Source organism: Anoplophora glabripennis, unplaced genomic scaffold, assembly GCF_000390285.2.
Source record: "Anoplophora glabripennis isolate ALB-LARVAE unplaced genomic scaffold, Agla_2.0 scaffold798, whole genome shotgun sequence".
NCBI lineage: Eukaryota > Metazoa > Arthropoda > Insecta > Coleoptera > Cerambycidae > Anoplophora > Anoplophora glabripennis.
The window spans coordinates 25,408-49,876 of NW_019417128.1; the positions used below are offsets into that span (position 1 = coordinate 25,408).

At 34.5% G+C, this 24,469-nt stretch overlaps 1 protein-coding gene across 1 annotated transcript; it reads left to right on the forward strand.

Moving 5' to 3' along the window:
* The first annotated feature begins 4,196 nt into the window (after nucleotides 1-4,196).
* LOC108911683 lies at nucleotides 4,197-23,798 on the forward strand. Its single transcript, XM_023455955.1, has 3 exons — nucleotides 4,197-4,679; nucleotides 16,096-16,242; nucleotides 23,636-23,798. Exons 1-3 carry the CDS (start codon nucleotides 4,450-4,452, stop codon nucleotides 23,796-23,798), a joined length of 540 nt encoding a protein of 179 aa, XP_023311723.1. The 5' UTR covers nucleotides 4,197-4,449.
* Nucleotides 23,799-24,469: the final 671 nt, after the last annotated feature.

Here is a 24,469-nt window from a genome sequence, read left to right on the forward strand (position 1 = left end):
GTTGATGAAGGTGTTAAATATGCCACTGTTGATATTATTAACCACCCATTTAGATTCTTCAAATGAACTTGAAAGAAATATTTTTTTAAGGACATCCAATTTTTAAGGATAATTTAATCTAAATCGGTTCCATTATAAATACTAAGAAATAGAAGCTTCAGCTCAAAAATATGCGTTTTCGCCGATTTAACGAGAGTGACTTCCTTGTGTAAAATGAAATTTCTGACCTCAAAAATGTTGGGTCATAAAATGGTACTGGGAGAAATACCTAGTAGCTAGAAGCTTTTAGGAGATAATAAAAAACAAACATTTAGCACCCACAAAAAGTTACTTGTATCAAATTTCAATGCAATACATTTTTTGTCATCTTTGACACTACATCTCAAAAGCCGAAGACGACCGACCACTTCCGATGGTAAATAATTGTCTTATTTTTCTACGTTCCCTCTTTTCCTAATTTTTTAATCTCATTTCTAGATCACCCTGTGTATGGGAGTTTCTAAGTCCATGACAAAACTTTAGGTAATTGCAAATTTTAAAGCCACTGCTTTTCGAGACACAATGTGCTGAACTGGTGTCGACTAGTTTTGGAAGATACTGTCACTAAGAACAACCAGAGTTTCGACACCACTGAGCATTTTGGAAATTAGATATGAAAATTTAATTACTTTCCCTGCTACTAAGAGAAAAGGTTTCTTTATTTTAGTATGATTTATTAATTTGTGTTGTGAAAAAAATGATAACGAGAAATAGAACCACTGACATTTCTTGTGAATCTATCATTTGAAGCAAGTATCTTTCCATCAAGTTTAAAAATCGGAAAATTTGTACTGGTGCACAAGAAATGCTGGGGAGTGCCCTGTTGGACTATTTTGTGACCTCAGTAGAGCATTCGATTGGGTCGATCACAAAATATTAGATGGAATTACAAATAGAATAAATTCGGAGCATGCTTCTCTTAAATTGGGGGCCCTATAAGGTTCGAATTTGGGGGTCCCATATTGCTTTTGCTTTATGTTAATGATTTCGCCAAAATAGTTGATAACGCTTGTTTAACAATGTATAATGATGATACGTCTTTGTTAACTTTACATGCAATAGATGAGTCCTTACAAGTGTAATAATATGACGTTGCAAATTGGTACGCAGCATATTCTCTTTAATTTAACGTCAATAAAACTCATTATATAAGATTACATAATTGGCAGAAGCAGTGTGTAGGGATAGATCTAAACATAAATGATGTCTCCATTTCTAAATGTAAAGGCGGGTATCCACTTGTGGCAATGCTCCGTAACGTAACAACGAACATGTTACGACCTGTTGCAAAAGGTGACACGGTTCGCTGCGAAAGTATGTGTGGTTTTGGTCGTATCATTCATTCCGCAACGTAACAAAATAAGGTTACGAGACGACACGGGAACATAAATTTGCAGTATGAACCTGACTGCAATAATGGATTCGTCACTGCAATTGCAGTTAGCAGCAGCGTCATATATTTTTATTCAACATACAATTTTGAAGAATAAGAAACGGAAATCTCCGGAAATCTTTTCTTTACTCCATTCCATGGCACAAACACATAAAAATACACTCTTCCTAGTCAGTGCAGAAAACAGACTGACCCCAGACCATATACAAAAAAACTGACGAAACAAAAAATAAGACAAAATCACATGTGCAACAGGTAACGTTACGGCCAAAAGGGTAACCCCGTCTCAACAAGTGGCAGAACGTACTGTTGCATCCTTATAATGCGACCACTAAAAACCGATAACTGATGGTTCGTCCCGGATTAGTTACGCGTGTCAAATTTGTTACACGTATGTACCATGTAACAATTATTTTCCGTCTCCACTAGCTGTAACGTAACATGTTCGGTGTTACGTTACGGGGCCTTTGACACAAATGGATACCCGCCTTTAGATATACCGCAAGAATATAAAATATTTACGCTTCCAAGTCTTTACATCTTTGAATTGTGTTTTCTTTTTCAATAATAAAAATCATTTTAGCAAAGTTGTACTTTGCATACAAACAGGGTGAGTCAGTTTTTTGTAGACAAACTTTAACAGGAGATAGAACACATGTTTTTAAAAAGAAAAGTTCCTATAAACATATGTCGTAGAAGGCTTCGTTTCCGAGATACGGGGTTTGAATATAATTTTTTTTTCTCGAATATTCATTATAACTTATAAACGAATGCTTAGATTTTTTTCATGTTTGGGAGATAATGCCTATTAATTAAGGGGCATAAAACAAGCGATAAAAATGTTCAAAAACTTGCACAGTGGCGGAGTGGAGGGGGTGGTCAACCCCTTTCTTAAACAGAACATCTACGCCAATGACTATTTAAAAAAAAACTGTTATTTTCATTATCTACATACAGTTTAATAAAAATAATGTCCCTTTTTCTGTTTCGAAATTCCTGTGCGTTTCCGAGTTATTTTGATTTTTAGTGTTTGATGTGGTACTAAATTAATTTATTTATTATCAATTATCGGCTAAATATTTAATTCTTTCAACGAAACCTACCGAAATATGGTTTGTTAAGGATTCTAAAAAGCCGAAATCTCTTATTCTTTATCTCTTTCCAATGTAGTCAAAATAAATGTTTGTTATATCAAGCCATACTCAAATACAAGACTTTTATAAGTTGAAATCTGTTTAATACACTAATTTTAACAATCCTTATTTATTATGTGCTGCGTAAATACTAATGTACTGCAACTAAATTACAAAAAAAAAAATTGAATGAACATTGATGTTAATGTTTATGGAGAAATTTTTTGAATTTATAACAATATTTAATTAACAACTTCTTAAAACTTTTTGGCAACTGCACAATAATGTATTGTATGTATGTAATGTAACAGATTTCAACTTATAAAAGTCTTGTATTTGAGTATAGCTTGATATAACAAATATTTATTTTGACTACATTGGAAAGAGATAAAGAATAAGAGATTTCGGCTTTTTAGAATCCTTAACAAACCATATTTAGGTAGGTTTCGTTGAAAGAATTAAATATTTAGCCGATAATTGATAATAAATAAATTACTTAATTTAGTACCACAACAAACACTAAAAATCAAAATAACTCGGAAACGCACAGGAATTTCGAAACAGAAGAAGGGACATTATTTTTGTTAAACTGTATGTAGATAATGAAAATAACAGTTTTTTTAAAAAATAGTCATTGGCGTAGAAGTTCTGTTTAAGAAAGGGGTTGAGCACCCCCTCCACTCCGCCACTGTGCAAGTTTTTGAACATTTTTATCGCTTGTTTTATGCCCCTTAATTAATAGGCATTAACTCCCAAACATGAAAAAAATCTAAGCATTCGTTTATAAGTTATAACGAATATTCGAGAAACAAAAATTATATTCAACACCCCGTATCTCAGAAACGAAGCCTTCTACGACATATATTTATAGGAACTTTTCTTTTTAAAAACATGTGTTCTATCTCCTGTTAAAGTTTGTCTACAAAAAACTGACTCACCCTGTATACTACTAGACAATGACAATGGAATACTTTTTGTGTGGCTTATAGTAATTATAATGTGTCTAATGTGTTTAATAATTTACTTCTGGAAATAAAAATTATTGAGAACCTCGCTAGGTTTAAATTTAGGTTAAAATATTATTTAATTGACAAATATGTAACATTATTGAATTCTTTCAGTATAAGATTTTATGGCTTTCCTCTTTTTTTTTCTTTTATTGACTATTCCCATACTTTATTATAAAGTCTCTAAAGAAAATAAAGGTTATTTATTTTATTTAAAAGCATCGAAATAATTTAATAACACTTCGATATGGGCTTCGATAACTGCCCATGTTAAATATCTGTTGATAAAAGCGAATTGATTCCCGGAAGGCTCCACCCTTATCTGATATCATTTCATGTCTCGTGTCCTATTAGCCGGCAATTAGCCACATAATAACCAAACAACATTTTTAATTAAAATCGATTGTAATTGGCAACAATGAATTTGCCAGCATAATCTGCCTTGCTATGATCTGGCAGCAGAAAACGTATTGTTTCATCGCTGGATATCCACCTATATTAGGCTGGATGGAATATTAAAAAACGCGGACGTGGTACACCACCACCGGATGTCCAACTAAGCCATATCACAAGTTAAAATATCCGTTTTATGTCCGTTTATTTAATAGATATAATTCCGTGAAATACGTCGCAAAATTGTGTGTGTTTTGCTGGTGTTCTGTTAAATTCGCTAATTTTCATAATTGTCACTTAGTCGCCTGTGGAAACAAATTCGACCGGCGTGGTTCCATCGATAGTTCTCATTGTCGACTACGCCGCGTTACCAAACATAGGTAATAATTCGCGTTAATTTTAGATCAGTTTTAATTGTCGGGAAGTGTTTCGGTTGTCGTTTGCTTGACGGTTGCTTTTATTAAATTGTCGTGTTCTGTGCGAAATGGAGCAGGGAAGCCCAAAAAGTCCGAAAAGTCCGACAGGTTATGAAAAGTTGACGGAGGAGAAACCTCCCAAGTCGCCTAGTAGGCCCTTCAGGTTGAAGTTCCATCGTATGTTGAGTACCGGGAGCCTGAAATTGGGTTCCAGCGGTTCAACCCCTTCTAGTCCGTGCTCGGAAGGAAGCCGTTACAGTTTTGATTCTGATAGTATCGAACATCTGAAGAGATCGGGGTAAGTCAACGTTTTTTTGTATCTCTCATGTAAAGTCTCTTCTTTTGGTGGTGTAATATGATTTAGATTTTGTAAAAAAGCTATGTTATAAGTACCTACCTTCCTACTTACAAAAAAATATAAGCAGTTTTTGAGTATATTATACATAATAGTGGAATATTTTTTTGTTTGTAACAGCTTTTTTTAACCTGAAGCTTTCAAATATCTCGAGAAATAAGCACTCTACAGAAAAAATGTCAATAACCTTAAATCTTAAATAGGAACTTCCATTTTTTATTGCAGATTCGAATTCTATGGTACGGAGGATTTGTCTGAAACATTTTTCGAATCATGATAGGTAGATGGCGATGGCGATCGACAAAAGTCAATTTTTCTGCAATGTGTTTACAATAAAAAATACCACGTTTTACGTAAATACTCGAAATTCGTCACTAAAGTTAATTGATTTTATAAATTTCAAGTAACTGGGAATTTGTTACCTGTAGAAATGTAAATAACTGGTGAATAAACGTAACTTAAAAGTTTCTTTCTGTCTACGTTTTTGCAGCCACAAAAAGCACGAAGAAAGAAATAACACAAACGTTAAATGTAAACATAATAAAACATTTTTATAAATATTATTTCCAACAAATGAAATGTATCTTTAAAACAAAATACAAAAAAATACATTAATTTACAAGCATCCCCTAGGTAAGTTATTTTCTGCTACAACATTTTTGTTTGACAAAAATTAAAGTTTAAACATATGCATATCAAATAGCCTGGTTTATTTTTAAAATTTTCATCTCTCACGTTTTTTGCTTTAAATCTAACCGTTTATTAACAAAAAAAAATTCCGACATTTAAAAAATACACTTGCAGTTTCAACGTATTCATCGTTAGTAAAATTATTTACCATAAGTAGGTATGTCTTTCCAAGTTATCATAAAAAGAATAAAATTTTTGTGTGGTAAACCACCATGTGGGTACTCGCGAAAGTCATAAAAGATCTAATGACAGAAATAAGCATGATAGCCGCTTACTTAAACTTAACTGACATATAATTATATCAACTATATCTATGGACACGTGTGTAGTAAAGAAATAGATCAGTGATTTGATTAATTTTAAGCCAAGGTAAATGATGGTCTACATTTTTTGTGAAGCAAATAGATTTCCAAATATCAGTTTGAAAAATATATTAGTTCTGTCAGGGGTTTACTTGAATAATTGACAAACACAATAACCAATCGTATGAATCCGGCTTTAGATTTGAATGTGAATTTGTAAGATACTTTTCTTGCTTTAGGTATAAGAAATAATCTAATGGGAACAAGTCGGGTGACCGTGAAGACTACGGTATGGTCCGTAGTACTAGAAGTGTGGAATGTGTATGGTATCCGTCTTGTTGAAAAATTAGTTTTCTTCTGAACTCTAAATTTTTGCCATCTAGTTCCGCCAAAATAAAATTATTGAGAATTTCTGAATACGAATTTTGATTAAAATTTTGTTCCAAAAAGTAAAGACGAATTATTTATGATACATCATGCCACACCAGATATTTACTTTTTTTATATTTTGGCTATTACTTATCAATCGAAAATTTGGATTATCTTTACCTCAGTATCTACAATTTTGTGAAAAAACCACGCCATTAGTTGTGAATGTTGATTCTCCAGTAAATAAAATATTGCGATGAAATAATCTGTTTCCAGTCAATTTCTCTCTCTTACAATAGGTAATAAATTAAATAAAAGTCCAAACGACGACCATCATCTCCATCGAGCAATTTATGATTAAACATTGGTTTGAATGGATTAATTTTGTTGTATACTATAATTCTTTGAATATGAGATCTGTTAATATTTGTTTTCTGACTTTTTTCTGAGTGACATCTATGGATTGCAAAATTTTTTATCAAGAATAACTTTTTCTCGAAAAATCAGCAATAAAAAAGTTTACAAGAGTGCGGTACTCCATCCGGAGACACACTGTATAAAGAATTTTGTAACGAAGAATGGTAGGTAGGTAGGTACATTTTTGTAACAAATGCGAAAGCCGGTGCAAAAGCTTATTTCATATCTTACATAATAGTTTTAAATTACTGGCCTTTAAATTCTATAAAGCGACTAGTAATATTTTTTTAAATTCTTTTAGATTCTTTGCTTTAGAAGTTTTTATGGCCACTAAAAATTTGGACGCAAAGGTCAATGGTGTGTTACTATCGCTATCAGCTTTTATATTAAAATATTAATGTCGAACATTATCTGAGATAGGAAGTAGTTGACTCAATGGCGTAACACTAATGGTAGAGTAGTTTCAAAATCTCATGAGCTGCGAAATGCGCGATAGGCGTGGCGTATCCACATAATTCTTCTAATAAGCACGTTGTGAAAACATTGACTCATAATAAACTTATAAACAAGCAAAAAAAGAACACATTAGTTTAGTAAATAGAACTAAAAAGAGATTTTATCAAAACATAATAGAAAACTCTGATAATGTTTCGAAAGCTGTTTGGGGTGTAACGAGGTCGCTCTATGGCAACGGTGGGGGTGACAGAAATGTCAGTATATCTGTTGAACATGAGGGCAAGATGGTAACGGATCCCTCAGATGTGGTCGCACTTTTTTTGGACTCTTTTAAAGAGGCTCCATTGAGGGTGTTAAGTAAAATTTTGCCTTGTGGTAGATATGAAGATGTATATTTTGACGGACTTGGGAGTATGTTTCTTGCACCTGTTACTGAGGACGAGGTACTTGGTGTCATAAGACATAATTTATAAAACAAAAAGTCTTCGGGCCCGGACGGGATTTCATTGAGATTCATTAAGTGTGTGGCGGAACTTATACTCGAGCCTCTATGTTATCTTATAAATTTATCATTTGTCACAGGCCAATTTCCAAGAGCTCTCAAGTTTAGCCATGTTGTCCCAGTATATAAAAGATCAGATAGGCATAATGTTGATAATTATAGGCCCATTACTTTATCGCCAGCTTTTAGTAAAGTATTTGAGTACTGTTTTAGATCTCGTTTGGAGAGTTTTATGAAGGAATTCAATATTTTGACAGTATCACAACACGGATTTCAGTCTAAAATATCTACACATAGTTCAATAACTTCTTTTTACACTCAACTGATTAATTTTGTCGACCGAGGTGAGTGCCCTGCTGGGATATTTTGCGACCTCAGCAGGGCATTTGATTGTGTAAATATTGATAGACTTTTGTATAAGTCCGAAAAATACGGAATAATAGGATCTGCGTTATCGTGAATCTCTAGTTTTATAAAAAATAGAAAACAATCGGTTAGAATGCACCTCTAAGCATGGTCAAGAGATTCGGGAGGTATGTTCTCGGCAGGTGGATGTTACGGTTGGAGTGCCTCAGGGTTCTGTTTTGGGCCCTGTGTTGTTTCTTCTGTACATGAATGACCTGGAAAATTGTTTACCTGACGGCGTTTCGGCAACTTTGTATGCTGATGACACTTCTTTAATTGTATCTCGACCTGAAAACGATATTTTAGAAAGTGCTTGTAATGGTGCTCTTCGTGACCTAAATGACTGGTTTAATTGCAATTTTTTGTACCTAAATAGTGCCAAAACTAGTCTGTTGAGGTTTCATACATCTCAGAACCGTAGTAACCTTAAACTTAATATTAAGGCCGGTAATGATATTTTAGGGGAGGATAGGAGTGTAAAATTTCTCGGTCTCATAATTGATGATACTATGACCTGGAAGGATCACTGTTTTGCATTTACATCAAAGCTTACTTCTATATGCTTTCTCTTTCGAAATGTAAGGCAGGTCCTTACACAGAGCCAATTAATGTGTATCTATTATGCGCAGGTATTTGCCAGATTAAAGTACGGTATATGCTTTTGGGGATGATACCTCTGATGTATTTTTATCCCAAAAGCGAATTGTTCGTTGTATGATTGGGGCGACCAATCAAACCTCATGTAGAAATATCTTTCGTAGGCTGATGATACTGACACTCCCCGGTATATATTTGCTGGAAGTCTGTACATTTATTTATGACAATTATGATACGTTTGGTAGACAGGGTGATCGCCACCTGTATTCCACTAGAAACAGAAATAATTTTTATGTTCCATTTAGAAGGCTTAATATAGCAAGACGATTACCTGATGTAGTAGGTTTGAGTATACAGGGTGGTCCGAATTTTATGCAGGAAACTTCCAGGGCTGATAGATCTCTTTAAAATAATAGGTGTTTGCCTTATAAACATAGGTCTGGAACGGCCTCGTTTTAGAGATACAGGGTGTTGAAGTTGTTAAAAAAAAATAATTTTNTCCATCCATCCATCCATCCATCCATCCATCCATCCATCCATCCATCCATCCATCCATCCATCCATCCATCCATCCATCCATCCATCCATCCATCCATCCATCCATCCATCCATCCATCCATCCATCCATCCATCCATCCATCCATCCATCCATCCATCCATCCATCCATCCATCCATCCATCCATCCATCCATCCATCCATCCATCCATCCATCCATCCATCCATCCATCCATCCATCCATCCATCCATCCATCCATCCATCCATCCATCCATCCATCCATCCATCCATCCATCCATCCATCCATCCATCCATCCATCCATCCATCCATCCATCCATCCATCCATCCATCCATCCATCCATCCATCCATCCATCCATCCATCCATCCATCCATCCATCCATCCATCCATCCATCCATCCATCCATCCATCCATCCATCCATCCATCCATCCATCCATCCATCCATCCATCCATCCATCCATCCATCCATCCATCCATCCATCCATCCATCCATCCATCCATCCATCCATCCATCCATCCATCCATCCATCCATCCATCCATCCATCCATCCATCCATCCATCCATCCATCCATCCATCCATCCATCCATCCATCCATCCATCCATCCATCCATCCATCCATCCATCCATCCATCCATCCATCCATCCATCCATCCATCCATCCATCCATCCATCCATCCATCCATCCATCCATCCATCCATCCATCCATCCATCCATCCATCCATCCATCCATCCATCCATCCATCCATCCATCCATCCATCCATCCATCCATCCATCCATCCATCCATCCATCCATCCATCCATCCATCCATCCATCCATCCATCCATCCATCCATCCATCCATCCATCCATCCATCCATCCATCCATCCATCCATCCATCCATCCATCCATCCATCCATCCATCCATCCATCCATCCATCCATCCATCCATCCATCCATCCATCCATCCATCCATCCATCCATCCATCCATCCATCCATCCATCTAATTAGACCACGTGCCTTATTACAACCTGAAATGAACTAAGGTGCTCGGGCATCAATAAAATCAACTGGCGAACGTTTGTTATATATATTTTTATTGCTTAAATTAAAATAATAAAGAATAGGGCATTTTATTATGATGTTTGTAATCGGATCAAAGGCTTGTTTACGCTACGAGAGCTCGAGATAGACTGTGAGTAATATATGTAATGTTTTTAGGGCGTAGAATAATTTAGGCGACGGTCGGAATTATGTTTCTGCGCATGTGAAGGTCAAAGCTCATAAGATTTTGAAACAACTCTATAAATTTGTATGATACTTTTTCGAAAGCTCAGTGTGATAACATGGTTTCCAATCTGTTAGGCCATTTTAGACTACATTCATTATTTTTTAAAGTTATGGAAATATATAATATTAATAATAATTTTGTGGCATATCATCGGAAATTCTGGTTATATTATTAATCATTAAATCCCTTTCTTTCTCTCGAAAGAGCAGTTAGGGTTTCAGGATTTTAACAACTTATATACAGGGTGTAACTAAATAAGTGTAAAACATTTAAGGGGGTGATTCCTCATCGAAAAAAAGATAGGATCTTTCATATAAAGAAACTTCATTGGAGCATCCCTTGTTAAGATACAGCCCCTTAAAGGGGGTACATAAAATTTGTTTAACAATTTTTTTCACAAGCACTAAACAAGTTACAATATTGAAATTAACCTGACATTTTCTACTACCAAAAAGACACTTAGCCAGTAATTTATTTGGTTTACCCCATGGTTGTAAGGGGTGGAAAACGCAACCCCTAAAATTTATTTCCAACGTAATTTTTTGTCTTATTATTTTTTTACCATTTAAAAATTTATTTCCGATAGCCTGTTTCATTCTAAAAAAAAATGTCTCTTGAATTTTTTGCCCAAATTAAACCAGTTCGCAGCAAAAAATTATTTTACGAACAAGATACATATCGCCATAAAACGAAAATACGAAACTAATTTATCTAGTAGGCCGCCATTAGCGATACTGACAATTAAATTGGAATCAAGCTGTCAGTTTGTAAATTTTTGAAATTGAAGTAATACTAATTGTGTATTGTTCTGTTCTTAATTTGTTACTTTAATAATTCACTTGTTATTAAAATGGCATACACAAATGAGGAAATGGCTGATATGCATTACGTTTACGGTCTGTCGCAGGGGAATGGGTTAGAAGCTTCTACAAGATATGCTGAAATGTATCCTCAACGGCAGCATCCTTCACATAGAATATTTGTCTGACTTCATCAACGATTACGTGAATATGGTTCATTCAACAAAAGAACGCAGGATTGTGGTCGCCATCGAGAAGTAAGAACACCACAGCTTGAGGCAGCAGTACTTAATTTGATAGAAGAACAACCTACTACCAGTACTAGAAAGATTGCTTTCCAGCTAAATGTTGATCATATGACGGTATTTCGAATTTTAAAGGAACATCTCTTATACCCTTACCATCTGCAACGAGTACAGGCACTGTTACCGCGAGACTTTCCGAACCGTCTTGAATTTTGCAATTGGATGCTGGAAATGATTAGAAGAAATCGTGACTTTCTGAAGACGATCGAATTCACAGACGAATGTAGTTTTTCTCGGGACAAGATTATTAATTTTCATAATTACCACATATGGGCTGATGAAAACCATCACGCTATTGTCGAAACTAACCATCAAGAACAGTTTTCTCTTAAGGTGTGGGTCGGAGTTATTGGGGATTATTTAATTGGGCCTCATTTTCTACCTCCTCGATTAAATGGTGAGGCATACGTTCAATTTTTAAGAAAAGTGCATCCCCCCGTACTGCTGGAGGAAGTTCCTTTGGGCGTCAGAAGGGATATGGTTTTTATGCATGATGGGGCTCCCGCCCATTTTAGTCAAGTAGCACGTCAGCATTTAACTGAAACATATGCAAATCAGTGGATAGGTCGAGGAGGACCACAGAATTGGCCCGCTCGATCCCCGGATCTCAATCCTCTGGATTTGTCTACTTGGGGCCATTTGCAGCATTTGGTTTATCGTACTCCTGTTCGCGATGTAGAGGACTTAAGAAACCGCATTATCGATGCGTGCAGGGTAATTAGAGAGACTCCAGGAATATTTGAGCGAATACGTGGCTCAATGCGCCGACGTCTAGACGCATGCGTAATGTCTGAAGGTAGACATATTGAACATTTACTATGATTTCTACATGTTGTATGTTTTGTTATTATTAAATTAGTTTTGATTATTCCCCTTTAATCATTTAATGCAGGTAGTAACTACAAAATAACAGTAAATCCAGTCCGCATTTATGACGATGTATCTCTGTAGTTGTTCGTAAAATAATTTTTTACTGCGAACTGGTTTAATTTGGGCAAAAAATTCAAGAGACATTTTTTTTTAGAATGAAACAGGCTATCGGAAATAATTTTTTAAATGGTAAAAAAATAATAAGACAAAAAATTACGTTGGAAATAAATTTTAGGGGTTGCGTTTTCCACCCCTTACTACCATGGGGTAAACCAAATAAATTACTGGCTAAGTGTCTTTTTGGTAGTAGAAAATGTCAGGTTAATTTCAATATTGTAACTTGTTTAGTGCTTGTGAAAAAAATTGTTAAACAAATTTTATGTACCCCCTTTAAGGGGCTGTATCTTAACAAGGGATGCTCCAATGAAGTTTCTTTATATGAAAGATCCTATCTTTTTTTCGATGAGGAATCACCCCCTTAAATGTTTTACACTTATTTAGTTACACCCTGTATATGTATATGTATAAATAAATTTGAAATTATGTAATCCATTAACCTCATTTTCAAAAAAAGGTGAAAAAATTTGTACCGTTTCTTTTATAAAATCAACCTCTAAATTTTGTGCACGTAGTTTCTGGACACTATAAATTTGCGCTCGGACCTGCTGAGACTAAAAAGCAAATTGCTCAGGAAAGAAACGAGAATACTTTGTATATGAGAGGATCTGAGCCCCCAATCCGCCTCTTCATACGCCACTGGGTTGACTTAATAAAAAACAATAACTTTTTTGTACAAATATGTGCTCTTTTATCACACGGCAAGTTTAAAAATGTTTAATGTTTAATAAAAACTGATTTTACCCCCCCTCCTCGTAACTTTGAATAGAGATTTTTTTAAATCATTGAGACATGTCAATTGGTTTGTTAGATATTGCGGGGGTGCAATTCAATGCTGGCCTAGGCTGTAGTCCGCAGAGTCGCCCACAATATTATTATATACAAATTTTATTTCTCCTGATGTAACACTAGTCACGCTTTTATAGTACTTACAAATTAGTAGATCACTCTCTGTCAGTAGATTATAAAAACAAATTTACGGGAAAGTAAGTTTTTGTTGGCCACCCTGTATGTTATTTTTCTGTGTTTAAAATGTTTGTAAGATTCTTTCATTTCCGGTGAAGATATGGATTAAGCAAAACTATTCAAGATTCGAATTCAGAATTATTGAGAGGGAAAGACGATAAATTTGTTAAAAATTCAAAATCTTTAATATTTTTTAAAATTCTTTAACTTTAACTATACATTTCAGGATTAAGTCGACAAACTTTAAGGAGATATTCCTCATAAAAAAAATAAGAAAAAAATCAAGTATACATTTTTTCCAGAGACGTTTCATTTTCGAAATATAGGGCATTAAAGATTTTTAAAATTATTCCAATTTTTTAAATAACTTCTAAATGAAGAAGGCTATTTAAGTCAAATTTGGCATTGCACATTTTCTTATAAGATACAATTTTTCCATATAAGTAGAAGTTCCGCACGCAATCAGTGGCGCAGTTATCGGGACTCAGACTCATTAAATTATAAAAAAATTAATACGGCCCTACTGAAAATAAAAAATGATGCTGTTTTTAGATATAACAGTTTGTTATTGACAAAAAGTGTACATTCACTTTTTTTCTTAACTCTTATAGTTTCATGGCAAAATTGATTTTTTCGGAAGGGTGCTTCTGGATTCTGTCGATAAACTTTAGGAAAACGTTCCTCATAAAACCTAAAAAAATATAGTACCTATTAAAATTGGTCTTAGTCTAGAGTATGTGTGAGTCAAATAAGCCTTCTTGTTTCCCCTTCCCTTGGGTTTAACCAATAGTATTAAAATTATTTAGGAGATGTTCCTTTTTGAGATATAGGGTGTTTTTTTAGAAAAAAAATCATGTTGATGTAAACAATAGAAATATTTAAGTACCTAACATCTAATGTGACTATGTCGTAATGCGACAACGTAACGACCCTTGCAATACTCCTAATTTTTTTCAGGCGGTTTGTAGTCACGTCATTTACTTACAACCAAAAAATTACCAATTAATATTATACCTAGACAAAGGGAAAAGTGAATCATAAATGAAATGATTTAAAAAATATTTTGTTCAAAATGGGCGCCTCCGGACTGTAGATAAGCACGACATCTTCTAATTATGGAGGTAGTGGCCGATCGACACTGAATTGGAGTTAATTCTCGACACGCTTGGACTATTCGCTGTCTTATATCTTCTACGGTATCAACTGGCACCTCGTAGACTTTTTGTTTAACAGCACGAAATAATCCATCGGTGTCAAGTCCGGTAAACGTGCGGGCCACGCTGCAGGTCCTCCACGACCAATCCATCTCCTGGTATAATAAATGTTTAACCACTCCCTAGGACCTCTACCAAAATGGGCAGGACAACCATCTAGTTGAAACCAACTGTTCATTCGAGTATTAAGCGGAACATCTTCTAACAGATCTTGAAAACCATTTTCAAGGAACTCGGTAAACATGTCAGCATTTAACCGATGCAGAAGGAAGTAGGGAGTAACTATAGTGTTGTCCAACACACCCAACTATACGTTACATTGGAATTCATGCTGAAAACTATGTTCCCTTACCGCCCGTGGATTCCCGTAGGACCAAATATGGTTGTTCCTTTGGTTTAAAATTCCCTTTCGAGTAAATGTTGCCTCATCTGTCCACATTACTTTTTGCGTAAACTGATCATCATTCTCTGTTTGGTTTTAACATCCAATCACAAAACACGCGCCTGCATCGTATGTCCTTAGGCAATAAATGTTGCACACGAAATACCTAGCTCATAGCTAGATCTTCTGACACTCGTGGATGGATTTTCATGGAAATGGTTTAAAATAGTATTTGGTCTTACTTCGTCCTGAAGTGAGGCAAAATGTCCATCAGCATAAGTTGGCATATCGAAAGACCCAGTTTGTCTGAGACGACTGAATGTCGTTGAAAATGTTTCCTTTGCTGGTAGAATGCAATGGGGAAATCTTACTGCATATTCACGACGAGCCGCCGTGGCATTTCCATCACAAAAACCATATACAAAGACCATATCAGCATATTCATTGTTCGAAAATATGGACGGCATTATTAAACTTATTTTTATTATTAGTTTGGACGCTTTATCTAATGGATAATTTATGCAACAATTCGCAAAATAACATTTAAAACGTCAAATTAGCATTGCTTGACAGCAGCCTACTCGAAAATTTTTGTTGAGGTTTATTTTAAAGTTTATCAACAGAATCCATAAGCACCCTTCCGAAAAATCAATTTTGCCGTGAAACTATAAGAATTAGGAAAAAAGTGAATGTATAATTTTTGTCAATAACAAACTGTTCTATCTAAAAACATCATCATTTTTTATTATCAGTAGGGCCGTATTATTTTTTTTATAATTTAATGAGTCTGAGTCCCGATAACTCCGCCACTGATTACTTGCGGGACTTCTACTTCTATGGAAAAATGGTATTTTACACATCTTCTTATGTGTCATGCCAAATTTGGCTTAAATAGCCTTCTTCATTTAGAAGTTATTTAAAATCATTAACGCCCTATATTTCGAAAATTAAGCGTCTCTGGAAAAAAATGTTTACTTGATTTTTTTCTTATTTTTTTATGAGCAATATCTTCTTAAAGTTTGTCGACTTAATCCTGGAACACCCTGTATATACATACTTATAATATATTAAAGACTCTTATAATGTATAACCATTACAAAATAACGAAATAATTTTATATTTCTCAATTTCCAACATTCCAAATAAATTATTAAATACAACATTATTTCTTGTAGTAAAAATAAACACGGGGTGCCAAAGAGAAAGAATACTATTAAAAGAAAATTTGCAATGACTCTGGGACGAAAAAAATGCCGCAAAACTCAATATGTTCCCTTAACTGCTCCATCAATACTCATCACTTTGATTTCCGAAGAAGAGGGGTATGATGACGTCTTTCCATTTAATGCGAAGCTTTCGATGCTTTACTATTCACGATTTCTGCCATTGCTGTGCTTGTTAAGGAAAATATGTGTATATTTGAATCTCTGTATGAGTTGTGATATATCACCTATCAATAATTATGTCTAATGAAGTCTAAAATGGACTGATTACACAGGCTGACACAATTAAATCGTGTATTTTTGAAACGTACCTATCGTTAAAATTTTCCGCTGAATCCGAAAATGATAAAAAATGTTTCTGACGTGTCGATTCCCCCCTCCCCACACATCCTCAATTCCCCTCAAAAATTAAAAATCTAAATTAGCCATCCAACCCATCCATCTTTGGTAAAATTTTCCACTGAATCCGAAAATGATAAAGAGAAAAAATTTCTGTATTATGTATTCTCACCTACACACCCTCAGTTCCCAATTGATGGTGTGCAGAGGGGAATTCATTCGTCATAATTTTTTTATCATTTTCGGATTCAGCCGGAAAATTTTCTGGGTAGGCTGAATGGCCAGTTTGAATTTTTTGAATTTTTGAGGGGAATTGAAGGTGTGAGGGGGAGAATCCATCAATGTCAGAAATTTTTCTTTTTATAATTTTCGGATTCAGCGGAATATATTACTAGAGACAGGTGGGTCGCATGGCTAGTTTGGATTTTTTAAATTTTAATTTTTAAGAGGAATGTGGGGGAAATTTCACTATAAATAGTGACTTCGTCCGCGAGTTGTTGAAGAATCTCGTCAGATAACGCCCGAAATTCTTTGAAATATTCGTTCGACAGTGGAGCAAAGATTTTATTGTATGGACGCGAAGGGAAACCAATTTAATAAAATTGCATTCTTTCATTTCTTATTCTTTAAAGTCGTCGTGAGCATAATGAAAAAGCCTTAAAAAGATATGCCACTCAACATAGGGTGCCATTTAAAGTTTAAGGGTATTTTACGCCCTTGATTAAGGGGTAGCTTTCAAGATACCAAAATTTACGACGTCATATGTCCCCCTTGGAAAGAAAATAGACGAGTCTAAGGTTTTTTCATTTTTTTTAATTCCAATATTTTCCAGATGAGAAAGGGTTTTAATTGGAACACCCTGTATATTACTTTATGTTCTGAAGTATAATCTTAAAAAATCAATAAACAAAATTACCTATAATACAGTTGGAAATATAAATATTTTTTAGAGGTCTTGAAAACTGTTCTTCATTTCATATTGATTCTCGTATTTCACAGAAAAGTATTTTCATTCGACAGAATTACTTGTTTATTATTTTACTTATTATCTGTAGCACAAATAACATTATTTTTTATTNAATGAAAGGATTTATCCTCATTTAAAGTGTAATCAATGATATGTGGTCCCACTAAGTAGCTTCCAATTATTCCCATTCATACATTAATGATAAATTTTTGTTGGTATTTTGTCTAAATAATGGCATGGGGGTTTTCGTCACCCTAAATATGCAAATTCTATATGGAAAGCGGATGGCGTAAATCCGAACAGCTTCAGAAGCATTACCTACATTTTGCTAGTTTGTACATTAGATGGTTATCTGCAAATTCTTCATAGCAAAAATCCTCCATGATATTGAATCAACAAATGGTATCAAAATGATTTATGATAAATATTTAACTGCTAATTATGCTTACTTGTCGACAGTCATCTTAATTTCCATAGAAACTAAGATTTCTACAAAAATGTTAATATCGCATTTTTGATACAATAAATGTATGTTGTGAATAAAATTCGATTTTCTCAAAAACGGTACAAGATATCGACTGATATACGGTATAATCCCTTTTTAGCAAAGTGAGAGAGGAATCGAACTATGAAAGAAAAATGACAAATTTGGCAATACTGTCAAAGATGTATAAATTTAAATCGATAATTTCGTTTGCTCCTGTATAATCCAGGCATATTGAATATTAGTTTAAACTTAGAAATGAACATACCACGAGTTATTTTATTTGCCCAAATTTCATTGTTGTCATGGTAACGACTTAGAAGTTAAAATTGGAATTTGTTTCTTTGGAACTTCTTTGAAGGCGAATAACTCCACAACGAAGAATGATAGGAAATTTTTTTTATGAAGTACTACAACTATTTTGACCTCCCCAGTATACTCCTTCATTTTTGACACCACCCTTCCGGACACCCTGTATGTATTTATGAAAGAGTTATAATGTGAAAAATAAAATGAGCATACATAATTCCTTGTATTGATAAGTCAGTGCTAGAAATTTGGTTGATGACGTTGACAAGGATAAAATGTTGCTTGTGATTGCCAATATAGTGATTCCACTGAATGAAAATGATTTGTTTTCCAGTGAAATACGAGAATAATTGTAGATTGAGAATGAAATAAACCACCATCATGAACTGAAATAAATATTATTTCAAGACATTTAAATATTCTAGATGAAGCTTGCAAAAAAATGTTCCCCACTCCCAATTATGTATATTTAATTTATACTTTTACATTTCTGAAAAAATCGTATATTATAAAAATAGATACTTATGTTTTATATCTTATTTTCATTTTAATATTTTACATAGAGGTACAATCATGTACCAGTTTCTGTAAAAAGTAAGCATCTTTTAAAGAATCTTAGGTTTATATTTAACTTGATTAACGTCTAAAACGAGTAAAATGAGTTTTTTGAAAGGATATATGAATGTATTTTGTGCGCATTGTACAAAGAAAGAAAATAGTTTAACAGGGGTATTAATCATTTATTAACAATAAATTAACCATTTAATACCAAAAATACATTATAAGTTGATAATAGTCATATCACAAACGTTATGAAGGCTAAAACTATGGCTAATTAATAAGTAAGAAATCAAAATAAGAATAAAATGATATATTTTTCCAAATATATTTTAAAACTTATATTAAGTTAATGAAACTACTAGTATCTATAATAGTTTTTCTGGAATATTGTGTAATAAAGGCAATAATTATAACATTCTTCCTGTATTATCCTTATGGGCCGTTATAATCATAATGGCCGCATTGTAATTGTATTTTACATTAATGGCAACAAAGTCCAACTTTTGTATTAAATTAATATTATCCAAAAAAATATACATTTTATTATACAGGATGATTTCTCTTTAAATACAGAAATAGCAGGGATAGATTCATTACCAAAAAATAAGTAGAGTTTGCTCTATAAACTTCTTTCCTGGGGACGTCGTATTCGAGATACAGGGTGTTAAAGTTTCCAAAAAAATTATATTTTCATAACGCCTTGACGAAATTGAATGAAATTTATTACAGCATATTCACTTAATTATACTTTTTATTGAATGTAATATTAACCTACTGAAGGTATTGTCCCATTTTTCCAAGAAAAAATTACGTCACTAGCGTTTTTTTGTAGAAATAATGTTACATTCAGGTACTGTTACATTAAGTGATTGAAAAATGTTTACCATATTAGTGTTTCTTTGTTGTTTTTGCTTTTTATTGAAGTGTTCTAATAAATTAAGCCCTTTGATTGATGAAGTATTAACCTCGTGGTGACGTGCTACTAAACCGGTTGTTTACTTTTTCCAAGAGAAGAATTCGCCAATGGCGTTTTTTTGTAGAAATAATTTTAAGTAACCCACACAATCGTTCAAAATGAAGTCCTTCTGCATCGATACACTTTTGATATCTTCTAATCAGGCTATTTATAGAGGAACTTATCATGACATGATTTTCCCTGAGGAGATTACAATTTTCCTCTATTCTTTGCCACAATTCGTTTTGTGTTCATAAGCCCAAGAATGATTGCAGCTTCAGGAATAAATGAACAAGGCTAGTTAAAATACTAAAACGAGATCATTTTATTACTTATTTTGATATTTTCACCCGAAATAAAGTTATTTCTATTAAAAAAAATGCCACTGGCATATTTTTTTTTGGGAAAATGGGGTGACCTTCAATAGCACGCCACTGGTTAAAACCACGAACAGGAAATATATGTATATTTTTTTTGTAAACGTTTATTTAGTTTTTGGCAATTAATCTATTCCTGCACTTTCTGTATTTAAAGTGAAATCACCCTGTATATCATACTTTTAGTATTTGTAGATATAGATATTTTCAGTATAGATATATGTAACAGGTAACGTGGACGATATTGGTTGATATTTTGTATGTACTTTAACATAATCTACTACAAAGAATACATTAGACTTAGAATCCATATTAGGTAATAAAAATAACGGTATAGTTCGGACTAGTATTATTTTAATTAACATTTAAAATTATTCTAGATATTGCATATTCATCTAAATATCCTACTATGTAACATTCTTCTAACGTATATTTTTATACCGTTTATGCAAAATTGAATTATGCAAAGGATTATGCATTAATACGTTCGGCGAGTGAGAGGAGGGACCATTGGGTTAAACTTGTGTCATCTTCTACCTAGCAAAGAGGGCATTCGTTTCTTGCAAAAACGGTACAATTATTGATATTTGAATTTCTATAGATTAAACCCTCGGAAGGATTCAATTGCCTAACATTTTTGTTGCATAAGTAAGTTCACTAGTTTGAATACTCTCCACCATGCTGTTAGGGGTGATGAGGATCTGATTTCCGGTTCAGTTCTAGACGTGGACTGGGCCAGTGTCACGTTGGAGTCGGTCTTGGACGTTTCCTTCTGGCCGTTGTTGCCGTTGTTGATTGCTGGGGAGGTCATTTTGGCGACCTGAAAAATTCAAAAGGTTACTAAATAATTTGACTTGTTTAACCCAGTTAATTGTACAAAAATGCTCCCAACATGAATGTTCTTACTAAAGAATATAAAGCTATGCAATTTTGCATTTTTAAGCACACTACTTAAATTTAATAAAAAGTAATATAGTTCAGTATACGACGGTTTTTAGGTCCGAATTCTTGACACATGCACCGATTGACGTGAAATTTTAACAGTAAGTAGAAAATCGCTCAAGAAACAAAAATTACATAGTGCCGATGTGTGCTTTATGTCACTCCTTCTCGGGGATGGTAATGAAGGCACCCATCTTAATCGCAAAAATCAATAGAGGAATGAATTCTAAGCAAAAAATGCTCTATAACGTTTTTTTCAAAAACTAATATTTTCCGAGTTATTCGCGATTGAAAATTGTTGATTTTTCATCTAAAAAGTGAATGTTTTCAACAACTTTTGATAAATAGCTCGAAAACCTTGCATTTTATCGAAAAACCCATATAAAGCAAAAATAAAGCTTTGGAAATAACGATTCATTTTTTGTTGATTACCGTAGATGTAATAATAACCGAGTTATCACTCTCTGAAGGTGATTGTTTATTTTTCGGAAAGTAAAATTGAACCTTTTACCGTAAAATAATGGCGAAAGAACTAATTTTTCGAAGAAAATTAATATAACCTTTTTAGAAACCTTTAAAATGCTTTTTGAAAAAATTTCGTAGCTCAAAAACTCGCGGAGTTATGATGAAAATAAAATGGTCATCTCATTTTTTTCGGAGAAAATATCAACAATAAAATCTATGGCTGAACCATAAAAATAGAAACTAAGCGTAATCTATGTACAGTTGACTTTATTTAGGTACTAATAATAGGCTCTGCAAGTTTGACCGGTTTAGAATGCCTAAATTAAAAAAAAAAGTTTGAAATAAGTAATGAAAAAAAAAATTATTTTTAATTTTTAAAAAAATTTCCTTTTTTTCAAAATAACTCAAAAACTAAACAAGATACGTGAAAAATGTAAGAGTTCAAAATTAAAGGCCTTTTTGTAATATTTTTGCTCTCTTCAATTTTTCTGTAGAGCAAAAATTAACTGAGATATTACGTTTTTTAGTTTGCATTTGCGTGTAAGGACCACCTTCTTTGAGCCCTTAAAACCTAAAAATCTCGAAAACGAAGAGTTCAAGACTCTTCCACTATAAAGGTTGATTTGTAGCTCTTGNAAATTGCTTTGCTGCAGTCAAAAATGCATTCAAAAGATTCATTTTTTGAGACGGCTTTTGGAAGATTTAATAACTTTGTAAATAAGAGTCAGAACTGGCCCAAATCGGGTTCCCGGAGGTTTTCGAGGTCGCTGATCACGATTATGCTGTTCAAATTGACCCACAGCCGACCTGGAGCTCAGGAACGCCGATGAACGTCATCTCCGTGGGACTCTCCCAAAATTCACGCGGGGAGGAGAGAAACTCGGCGCTTGGGAGTTTTTTGGGTCGCTGAATTCAAATGTGGCATCGGCGAACACCACCGGACACCTGGTGCACCGGAACCTGGCCCTGAACGTCATCTCCGTGGGACTCTCCCAAAATTCACGCGGAGAAGGAGAGAAACTTGCCGCCCGGTGGTTTTTTGGGTCGCTGAATTCAAATGTGGCATCAGCGAACATCCCCCGGACACCTGGTGCACCAGAACCTGGACGTGGACATCGTCCCCGAGAATTTTCCTGACAAGATCGCCAAAAACAACCCGAAAATCATTGTAGGGGCGTTTTTTGGGGCGCTTAATCCAAATTTCACGTCGAAAACGATTCCCCGAACACCTAGTGCACCGAAACCTGGGCCTGAACGTCATCTCCGAGGGTTTTTCAGACATGATCGCTAAAGACAAACTGAAAATCATTGTAGGAGCGTTTTTTTGGGGCGCTTAATCCAAATTTCACGTCGAAAACGATCCCCCGAACACCTAGTGCACCGGAACCTGGGCCCTGAACGTCGTCTCCGAGGGTTTTCCAGACACGATCGCTAAAGTCAAACCGAAAATCGTTATGGGTTTCTTTTGGGGCGCTGAATCCAGGTTTCACCCCGAAAACGTACCTCCGGACACCTGGTGCACCGGAACCTCGGCCTGAACGTCGTCTACGAGGGTTTTCCAAACACGATCGCAAAAAACTAACCGAAAATCTTCCTTTCTTCTTCTTTCCTCCTCACATAATTTAACTAGAATCAACAATTCCACACAGCTATTGCAGTATTGACGTCAGTCTCTAAGACATCAGGTTTGATTGACATCCATGGGAATGACATCGATGTCAAGATAAAGGTTCCGATGCACCAGGTGTTCAGGGGATCGTTTTCGACGTGAAATTTGGATTCAGCGCCCCAAGAAACGCCCCAACAATGATTTTCGGGTTGCTTTGGCAATCTTGTCAGGAAAACTCTCGGAGATGATGTCCATGTCCAGGTTCCGGTGCACCAGGTGTTTGCCGATATTTGAATATTTGAATTTGCCGATATGCCATATTTGAATTCAGCGACCCAAAAAACTCCCGGGCGCCGAGTTTCTCTCCTTCCCCGCGTGAATTTTGGGAGAGTCCCACGGAGATGACGTTCATCGGCGTTCCTGAGCTCCAGGTCGGCTGTGGGTCAATTTGNTCTTGTTTCTAAAACACAATTTTTGATTCTAGATGCAGTTCTGCGGAAAACTCGCGACCAAATTCATTCACCGTTGCCGATAAGAAGCTTTTGCAGAAGGAACAGGAGAAGCTGGAGAAAAAATTAAGGCAAGTGCTTATTTCCTTTTTATTAAACAACGTTAACATGTGGAGCTGTTTGATAAATTTTCATTGAAAAAATCATTATTTCTAACGACAGTTCTATATTTGACCGCTATTTCTTTAAATCGATATTGACTATAATTGATTTATATCTTTGGGGATTATTCAAGCAACGGAAAACGAATATTTGATTAAAATACCAAGTGATGATTTGGTATTATGCATAATTATACATATAAGTAACTATGTTTAGTGCAATAAAATGGAACATTTTGTCAGTAATGTTCAAAACAATAATATTAAATCAAAAGGTCCACTATATAAAACAGGGATGCACAGACTTATAGGGAACAGGGGCCTCTCGGGAAAAAAATATAAGCCAAGGACGGGCCACTACAAACAATATTTATTAACACAAAATTTTTTATTTTTAAATAGTATGAAATACAATGATAAAAATAAAATAACCTTCAAAAATGTTTGTTGTAATAATTATGTAATCATTACAATGTAATATTTCATGTTTTATTATTTTGATGCATGACATTGCATTGAACTAACAAGTTTTTTTATATTTGGCTCCACATTACTTGTAGCCACACGTATAATTGCTTCCAAATTTTCATTTGCCAGACGGTTTCGGTTTTTCGTTTTGTTAAGTTNCGTAGATGTAATAATAACCGAGTTATCACTCTCTAAAGGTGATTGTTTATGTTTCGGAAAGTAAAATCGAACCTTTTACCG

Bases quoted from the DNA above. Each gene is read 5' to 3' on its own strand.
- LOC108911683 (XM_023455955.1), top strand. From the start codon at position 4,450: ATGGAGCAGGGAAGCCCAAAAAGTCCGAAAAGTCCGACAGGTTATGAA. The intron at 4,680-16,095 runs GTAAGTCAACGT...TATTTCTTGTAG, and splicing joins GAACATCTGAAGAGATCGGG to TAAAAATAAACACGGGGTGC. The intron at 16,243-23,635 runs GTATGATGACGT...TTTTGATTCTAG, and splicing joins TTGATTTCCGAAGAAGAGGG to ATGCAGTTCTGCGGAAAACT.